General features: G+C 41.3%; 1 protein-coding gene across 2 annotated transcripts in view; it reads right to left on the reverse strand.

The window, feature by feature from the left end:
- Positions 1-8,919, reverse strand: part of SLC26A5 (solute carrier family 26 member 5) — a 29,223-nt gene extending 20,304 nt beyond the window's left edge. For both annotated transcript variants that reach the window (XM_070425184.1, XM_070425182.1), the window contains exons 1-6: positions 8,768-8,919; positions 6,968-7,107; positions 5,198-5,308; positions 3,419-3,585; positions 2,715-2,879; positions 801-953 (exon numbers count right to left, since the gene is read on the reverse strand). In XM_070425184.1, coding sequence (XP_070281285.1) covers positions 801-953; positions 2,715-2,879; positions 3,419-3,585; positions 5,198-5,308; positions 6,968-7,107; positions 8,768-8,919 — 888 coding nt within the window. The remainder of the gene's footprint in view (positions 1-800; positions 954-2,714; positions 2,880-3,418; positions 3,586-5,197; positions 5,309-6,967; positions 7,108-8,767) is intronic.
- Between the last annotated feature and the right edge of the window lie 715 nt (positions 8,920-9,634).

Below are 9,634 nucleotides of genomic sequence, written 5' to 3' on the forward strand. Positions count from 1 at the left end.
CCCAGGGTACCACAGGGAACTCACCAGGGCACCATGGGATAGAACTTTCAAGGAAAACAGTGACATGTGCCAGACGCTATGCACACTTCTAGTTTGAGGTAGTTCACAGTCTCCACATCAGTTCCTACTACACTCCTTTTGATTACTCTGTATCTTTGCAAAACTGGGCATTCGGGGGTTGCTGGGGTAGAAAGCAGGTACCATGCAAAATCGAAGTGAAGAGGAAATGGAGGGTAGCAGTGCCCATCTGACTTGAGGATTTGTCAGATAATTGCGGTTAAGTGTAATACATATATATTTTATTTCAATTTATGTGCATTATTTTTACAGTTCTTAGGTTGTTAGACATAAGTACGTATTAAGTTGCTTGGACTTAACTACTTACTAAATTAAACCATTAGGTATTTCTTTTGACCTAGGAGAGCCAGGAACCAAGAAAGTTTGGGAACTTTTGTTTTTTGCTCTTTTCAAAGTTGAAACAGCTTAATTTTTTCAGGTTATTAAAGTTATGTGTTCATTATAAAAGAATTAGACAATAAAATATTGAGGCAGAAAAATCTTCCCTAATCTCATCACTCACTGATAATTCCCATGAAAATATTTACAGCGTCTTCACCTATATTTTAAAAACCATTCATTCAGTGCTCTAATGATTTTTCTTTCTTGTCAGTGTATTTGTAAAAGTTCCCCTTTCAAATGCTACCCTTCTCTTGGCAGAACTGAGAGGGAAAAGGTCTAACACCCTGTTCCCTCCCATCCACTTGCGAGCCCCTCTCAGAAACAGTTGGAAGTTGACTTACCGCAAAGAACTCTAAAGGAATGGGTGCCGGCAATTTCTCTTTAAATCTCTCATTAAACTCCTTGCCACCCAACAGCAAACCAAAAACCATCAGCCCGACGCCTAGGGAACACACGTTGAGGTTTTTAACATTCTGCAACACAGCAACTGTACTCTGTAACACAGTGAACACTGGGGTTTACATCAGGCAGCAGCCCTGGGCAGTCACTAGTGCACTAATTCACACAGCATCCCAGCACTGGACGTTCTCGTCAAGAGCTCTCAGGCTCAACTCGCTCTCTTTGTAGCTTCCCCCAATTTGGAGCCTTTTCCCCTCGTCAGACAACTTGAAAGCTGAATTCTTATCCAACAATCTTACAGTGCTCTTTGACATGCTCAAGTGTCAATGTAGTATTATAAAATTCAGAAGAGTAACCCTTGTACGGAGTCCTGAGCATTGAGAAAGGATTAGGGGCTGATACCAGCAAAATAATACAAAGGTAAAGACACAGGAAAACTTTTAAGAGCTGAAAGAGAGAGAAATCCTGGTGAGCAGATGAAAGAGGAATCAGGTGGGCTTTGAAGGCAAGAGGGTGCTGAAGTTTGAAAAGACGTCCAGGAGCGTTAAAGAAAGCCGTTTAATTTTATCCTCAGGCTGCAATCCCAGCACCCCAAATACAGTCAATACTTATCTGGACCCTGGGAAAGTAGGTTACTGCTGAGCCCCGGCTACACACCTTTCTTAGCAATGCCTACAGCATACTCAGGTGCCCGTCTGTTCCTTCTCCTGGGTGACGAGGCATTTAGGAAAATCTCAGAGTAAGAAGCATGCTACCAGCTATTATGGGAAATGAAGAATTTAGTTATTTAGGGGATGTTCCTACGGTTTGATTCCATTTGAATCCATCCAGGATTCAATTTAAATGGCACCCCCTCCAAGTGACTTTCCTAGCCTCTAATCTAAAGGTCTCCCTATTCAGCTTTCCTAGTAGCCAGTGCCTTTTCTTCACAGCTTCGAACAATATTTTAATCAATTACACATTTATGCAATTAATGGCTTACTACTCGTCTTCCCATTGGACTGTAAGTTCCAAGAGGGCAACGGCCATGTCTGCTCACTCACTGCTGGGCCTCGCACAGTGTCTGGCACATAAATACCTACAAGGTCTTTCTGCCCAAGAATAGCTTTAGCATCATCATGTAAGTTTCAGTAGCACTTTAACTGTCATTTGGTTCTAATTATTTAAACATTTCTTTTATCCATGGGTTACTCAGAAGTAGGTTTTTTTTTGTTTCTAAATGTGTGGGAGTTTTAAAGCTATATTTAATTACTGATTACTAATTATGCCATACTGTGTAAAAATCTACTAAATTTTTAGAATTTGTGGTCAGTTTCACATGTAAGTTTCAACACAATTGGTTATTACCATGTTCCCTATGTACTTATAACGAATTTATATTTTATCCGAGTTGGATGCAAAGGTCTATATATTTTTTATTAGATTAAACTGGTTAATTGTGTTAGCCAAATCTTTTATAGACTTATTTTTTGCCTGCTTGAATAAGCAGTTTTTGAGGGAGTTAGGTTCTCCCATGACACTTTTAAATTATTTGTTAGTTCCCAAAGAGAATATAATTCTGTCTCAAGAAAAAGCTGTCTTTTCAGCCAACGAGGGTGAAGGTGTAGCCACCAAATAAAGACCTAACAAAAAATTCCTTGTAAGGCAGGCAGTATCGTACATTAATAAAAGGAGAGCTTAAGGTTTAATTCATTTTGTAGTGCTCTTTTCAGAAAAGCTTTAGAATAACCAAGTTTTTCCCACTGTATTAAAATTCTTAGAAAAAAAGAGAAGTGAGCCCTGAAGGTAAAAGAGATACAGAAGAGGAGGAGGGAAAAGAAAGAAGGGAAACTAGGACCAGTCAGTTGCTTACTTACATACACCACCGAAAAGATCCCACTGTACCGCTTTGTTTTAACTCCAAACAGGTATTTTAACATGGAGGTGAAGACGTGCACGGCTGCCGCGGTGGTAAAGCCACGCACCAGGGGCTCTGTGAGGTATATGGCCACAAATCCAAACCTACAGACACCTAGGCAAAACTATTTTTTTTTAAATGACAAAGAAACAAATAAATCACATGATAGATCAGGAAGTTAAAACCAACAGAAAACATACAAGTTTCTTTCTGGACCACTTCCTAACACTACGCATTTGCACCTGCAACAGTTAAGCAGCTAACAAATCAATCGCTGATCGTACAAAAAACACTGGAAGGTCTGGAGTGGCTTGGAGTCCCAAGGAACATCAGGCACTCAGAACCTGGGACACGTTGAGTCAATGTCATTGCCTGTTCCTTCCAAGCACATATGAGAAGCCTCTTTCCATTATTAAACAATTCTGCTTCAGGCTCTTCTTGCTTTTGGAATCTCTAAAGTACCCAGCGGAGGTTTGCTGGCTCCTAAAACATAATTAACTGCAGTAAGGCATATAATCGGCCTGGTGCTCCCGGGTGCTGCGAGCTCTGAGCTCTGGGATCTTGCAGGCTGATCCTACCCACCCAGTAGACCAGCCACGAGTGCTCAATAGATATTTATGAAATGAACCAACGAGAGCCCATTTCCCCGTCTCCGAGTCCTACCTGAATGATTCCTGCAAGTAAGGTCACTGACATGGCGACTTTCACTCTCAAGGCGTCTCTGGCTTCTGTACCATTGGTTGCGTTTACTCCTCCCGGGATGACTATATCATCTGGTACTAATCGAACAGCCACGCCGCCAATCATCAGGCTAATTACAGCAAACGGACCTAAAATAGTGATGCGTGAATCAAGGAAATCAGTTTCAGTGATCTGATGTGATTGTTGCCAGTACTCTAGAGAACACGGGCGAAGTCAACAAATCATCACTGAAATAAAATTGCACTGTTCTCCTTAAGCATTAAACCACTGCTCCTGGTATATACTGGTATGTAAACTGTGTGTGTGCAGATTGTATTCTCCAAAAATGACCATGATGACATCTTCCATCCCACAGACTCTTCTAGAAATTTGACATTTCCCTATGAAGACATAGACTAATTTTTAATTCCCCTCTCCTTGAATCTGAGAGGACTTGTGACATATTAGTAACCAAAAGAATGCTCTTACCCTTTGAGACAGCCTGGAGAGAACTGGAGAGCATTATGCTAAGCGAAATAAGCCAGTCAGAGAAAGATAAGTATCACATGATCTCACTCATATGTGGAATCTAATGAACAACATAAACTGATGAACAAAATAGATCCAGAGACATAGAAGCATGGAACAGACTGGCGAATCTCAGAGGGAAGGCGGGAGTGGGCATGGGGTGGGGAAAGATTAACTGGGGGAATTTATATGCATATATGCATAGCCTGTGGACACAGAGGATAGTGTGATGAAAACCTGGGAGGGGCAGATGTGAGATGGAGGGGGTCAATGGGAGAAAAGGGGGGGCCTCTGTAATTCTTTCAACAATAAAGATAAATTTTAAAAAATGCAGCAGCAGTGATACTGTTGACTTCCGAGGCTAGATAACAACAGGTGATGCAGCTTCCACCTGAGAGCTGTTACACTTGCTCGTGCTGCAGCCCTGAGCTTGAGAAAACTCCAGTTAGGACCAGGTGGAGAGAGAGGAGAGGAGAAAGGGGAGTGGGGAGAGAAAGAAGAAAGAGAGGGAGCAAAGGGCAAGAGGAGAGGGTGAGAGGGAACAAGAGAGAAAGAGGTTCAGGCTTCCTGTAGCTGCTCTAGCCCCAGCTCCCTTCTGACTCTCAACTGCATGAGACCCTGAGCCAGACCTGCCCAGATGAGCTTTTCCCAAATCCTGACCCACAGGAACTGTGAGACACAGTGAAATAATTCTTGCTTTAAGCTGCTAAATTTGGGGGGTATTTGTTACCTAGGAACGGACATCTGAAACATTGTGCCTGTGTTTGCTGGGGGCTGCCTCATGCAGCACCAAGGCTATTATGAAATCCATACAAATCTGATCCTAAATACACGAAATACACTACAGGGAATCCAGAGCCTAAAATCAGATGAAAATGCAATACATGTGTGGTAATTAGGAACTTGCAGTATCACTAATGAAATAAAAAGAAAAACAGATGCAAGTAAATTGTATTATGAATTAAAACACGTATTTCACAGATTTAAAAACTGCTCTTTTTACACAAGAAAATTGTCTTTCTCCCCCCCACCCCATTATGCCAAGATGATAAGAAAGCTATTAGTTCTAGAAATCTTGGGGGGGAGGATTGTATTTTAAAGTACCTACTATGTGTGCAGTAACAAGTTATTATTAAGCGGATGTTCTAATAACAAACATGCTATTCTTCGGCACATTGCAAAGCTGAGAAAGCCAAATGGAAAGGTACTAGAGTATCAAGTATAAGCTTTTACCTATGGATATGTGTCTGGAGGTTCCAAAAAAACAATACATGATAACAGGGTAAAACGAAGAGTACAGGCCGAACACCGGAGGCACAGCTGCCAACATTGCGAAGGCTAAGCCTGTGGGGTTAAACACCAGACAGAAATAGGGAGATCGTTAGAAAAGATGGTTTATCTGTTTTTTTCTCTTGGTTCTTTATCTCTGATGAACAAGTGACAACCATGTTAACTTAAGCAGAAGTGTCTTCACTGGCCCGCCCTTCTACCCTGAACATTATCCTACCTTCTGCCCAGGCTGGGATGTCTCCTGGTCATCTCCTCTTTTCCAGGAGTCATTATTGCCTTTGCCTATACCGAGTCATAGCCAACTCTAATTGACTTCCCACATTCATTCTGGTGCCCCTCCCACCAACCAAATCCATTCCCCAAACAGCAGTCTCAGTGACTCTTACAAAGGAAACCCAAGTGAAAAGCATGCTGATAGCTTTCACTGCACTCAGAATGAATCCAAAAGTGGCTAACACGGCTAGGCTGATCAGCCCCTGCCCACCTCACTCCCAGAACACTGCCTTTCTGTTAATTCTGCAAATCATGTCTTCAAACACCCAATTCTTCTTCTGCCAAGTGCCTTCACACATGCTATTCCTTCTGCCTGCAATGCATTTCCTCTCATCCTTTTTATTGATTTCAAAGAGAGGAAGGGAGAGTGGGACAGGGATAGAAACATCAATGATGAGAGAGAATCACTGATTGGCTGCCTCCTGCACGCTGCCTATTGGGGATTGAGCTCATAACTCCGGCATGTGCCCTGACTGGAAAGTGAACTCTCACCTCCTGGGTTATAGGCCAATGCTCAACCACTGAGCCACACCGGCTGGACACCTCTCTTTCTTTACCTGCCTCTTACTCATCCTTCAGGTCTCAGCTCACATCTCATTTCCTTAAAGAGGTTTTGGTGATTTACCTTCTTAAATTAGGTCTCCCTGTGATTATCTCATAGTCTCCTGTATTTTCCTTCATAGTGTTTAACATCATCTATATATATAAAAGGCTAATATGCAAAGTGTCTCCATGGGAGTTCGACTGGGAGATCTATTGCTTGCTATGACATATGCTGACCACCAGAGGGTGGCACAGAATGAAGGAAGGCCCCGGCTGGCAGCTGGGGAAGGGAGGCCTTGGCCAGCCCTGATTGCCTGCCAGGCCTAGGGACCCTAGCCATGCACGAATTTTGTGCACCGGGCCCTAGTTTATACATAAAAATGTCTATGTGCTTTTATTTGATTCAGGTCTCTGTCCCTGATTGGGGAGTTAGTTCCATGAAGAAGGAGGGACAAGCAGATCTTGATAAACAAGTGTGAATGGATAAACAAATTAATGAGATATTCTTAAATTCTTAATATCACATATAAAAATCACACAAACGCAGAGAATTTAACATTTCATGATCTCTTGTAACTAGAATATGAGCTTATCATCAAAAACCTTAATGATGACAACCCCAACAGCATTTCACAGAGTGACTGATTAACCCAGCCAGTTCCTAACTGTACTGAACTGCAAAACAATATCACCACATTCTATGACTACTAGCTCTGGGGCTTTTTAAGGGTTACATTTTTTTCTGGAGAATTCTTTTAGACAGGCAGAGGTTACTAGAATAATATGATAAAAACTATGAATTTGCAATCATGATGAAATTAAACAGAAAGAAGGTCAAGCAATTGTTTGAGGATAATGTAGTAAGAAAACAAAAATAAATAAATATATTCTACTGACCTTGAGGAAGCTGAAGCACCCCTGTGCTAATGCCTGAGACCAAGTCACCCAACACATACTCCTTGAATTTGTATGCTGGCAACCACTTCGTTATGGGTAAGAACATATAAATGATATTTCTTATTTTCTTAGGAGTACATCTGGGAGGACAAAAAAAGACAGAGAAAAAAATGAGTAACATTTCTGTAGAGTTTGAATGAAGGCATTTTCCTTTCCTTTTATCCTGGAATGGTAAGGAAGACATTCCCACTGGTGCCGCGGATAAGCTTTCACTCTGCAGAGATCAGAGACAAGAAGAGCTGTTCTTGCAATTTGTGTTGTTGGGGACATCTAAATCGGCTCCATAATAATGCTCTACAACTGACCATGAAAAAGAAGAAAAATTTAGCTTCAGAATAACTCCGAAGCTATTCTTTCAATAGATACGATCCTTAATGTACTTCCTGTGTTGGTATAAAAGCGAAGTAGGGGAATTATTTACTGATTGAGTTAACTTTTGAATGTGGAACCAATGACCAGCATCTGCCCATTAGTTTTCCTCTTTCCTTATAAAATCAAGGAAATTTACACAGGTATTTTGAGTTTTATTAACATATGTCCCTTGCTTTAGGGTCTTTGATTCGGTAAACTCAAAAGGCCATTTGTCACTGGAGTGTAATAGCTGAGTCTATTATGTCTGGTTGTCTTGGTTAACTGGAAGACCAAGCTGATAAAACCAAGGCCTTGCATTTAATCTCTATGGGCCTTGGCCAATTTTTTTGCCAGGCTACGCCAATGATCAAAGACATCACTGAGTAACAGTATGGACAAATGAGTTCCATGGCCACAAGGAAAATTTTAAGTGTTCCTGGTGACAAGGAAACAATTTGTTCCATTCAAAATATATTATTGCAGCATGCATGGTATTTTTATATAGTATCTTTAGTGGTTAAGAGTATTTGGCAATTTGATGAAGGAAAATATTAGAAGCAAAATGTGAGGCAACTGTGGTAAGAGCAATAAATTTGAGTAAAACAAACTAGATTTGATACCTTGTTTAGAAAATTGAGACATTAATAATAGTTTAACTTATATAATACTTGCCATATGCCTAATCCCCTAGTAACTCTATGATGTAAGTACTATTATTATACCCATTTTACAGACCAGGAAACTCAAGCACATAGCTGGCAGGTGGTTGGGACTAGGATTAAAGCTCAGGGAGTCTGACTCTAGTGCAAACATTTTTCACCTCTCCTGAAAGGTGAAGCTTAAATGAACACAGAAGGTGTAGTATCAAGGGTTCCGGAGGCAGTAATCAAATGGTTTCATTTTGAAGTTTGGGAGCTATCAACAGGCACACATGTATTGACATTCTCACGCCTGCAACATGGCTGTGTTCGTGTCTCCAAAATTAGGAGTCACAGGACACTGAGGGTCCTTGACAGCATAGGTTGGGGATTTAGATTCAGGGTTTTGCCAAATGGGGTAGAAAAAAAAGAGAATGGCTGGAGCATTCTGAGAGAAGAAGGGAAAAGGTGGATATTCTGAATGTGGTGGAGAACTGGAAGTGGGTTATTTATAGGAACCTTTACCCATAATCCCCAAGGCACAGCAGGAATTCAATAAGTATGGCGAAATACATAATGAAGCGCGTGCTCAATCAAATAGCTATCACGGACAACCCTGTGGACAGTTCAGCAAATCACGAGTGCTCACCATTTTCCCCCTCCATTTCACCAGATTTTCCTTATACACTTGACCTTGTTTCTCTCACAAGTGAATGACAGAATACAGGAAACAGGTTAAAACACAACATACGTGAATGCCTGTTTTAGCTTATCCCCAATGGAATCCGGAATCTTGTCCTTCGTGTGCAGTATTTCCTGGAGGGCCAGATGACTAAAGATAGGCCTGTCCACATAGTACTTCTGGGCCGCTGCAAGGAGTTCAGTTTCTTCAGCATGATCCATAGTACTCTGAAATTATTCATCAACAGCAGGAGACAAGCATTTCCTGAGTGTCACTAGGGAGAAAAGAAACACTCTATTTCAGATGCCAAAATCCAATTGATGACTGTTCTTAAGCATCTCTTCCTTGCAGTATTCTAAGTTCTGAATGCTTCATCTTTGGATACCCCAGAGCACCTAACACAGTGATCTGTACATATCAGGCACTAATAAATGAAATAAAATCAATAAAAATCACCCCCCCCCCCCAGGTCAATAAGTGGCTCATTGACCAACCTACAGGGCATCATGAAAAAAAAATATGCCTAGGTCCAAAGAGGTTGAAAATTCAAGAGTCTAAAATAAAAAAGAATTCTAGCAGCAAATGAAACCAAGTACCAATAAGGATGATATGAAAAGATTAGTCTGGAGAAAGGATTTTTGCAGCAGACCTGACAAATAAAGATTGTATGTTTTTGTTTTGGGCTAACTTTTTAAAAAATATATATTTCTATTGATTTCAGAGAGGAAGGGAGAGGGAGATAGAAACATCAATGATGAGAGAGAATCATGGATTGGCTGCCTCCTGCATACCCCACACTGGGGATCAAGCCCGAAACCCAAGCATATGTGCTGACCCTGGATCAAACCATGACCTCCTGGTTCATAGGTCGATGCTCAACCCAAACCACGCTGGCTGGGCTGGGCTAACTTTTTATGGCCACTCTAGGGATATCAC

This window comes from Myotis yumanensis, unplaced genomic scaffold (assembly GCF_028538775.1).
Source record: "Myotis yumanensis isolate MYYU_CA2020_CCGP unplaced genomic scaffold, mMyoYum1.0.hap1 SCAF_9, whole genome shotgun sequence".
In the NCBI taxonomy this organism is placed as follows: domain Eukaryota; kingdom Metazoa; phylum Chordata; class Mammalia; order Chiroptera; family Vespertilionidae; genus Myotis; species Myotis yumanensis.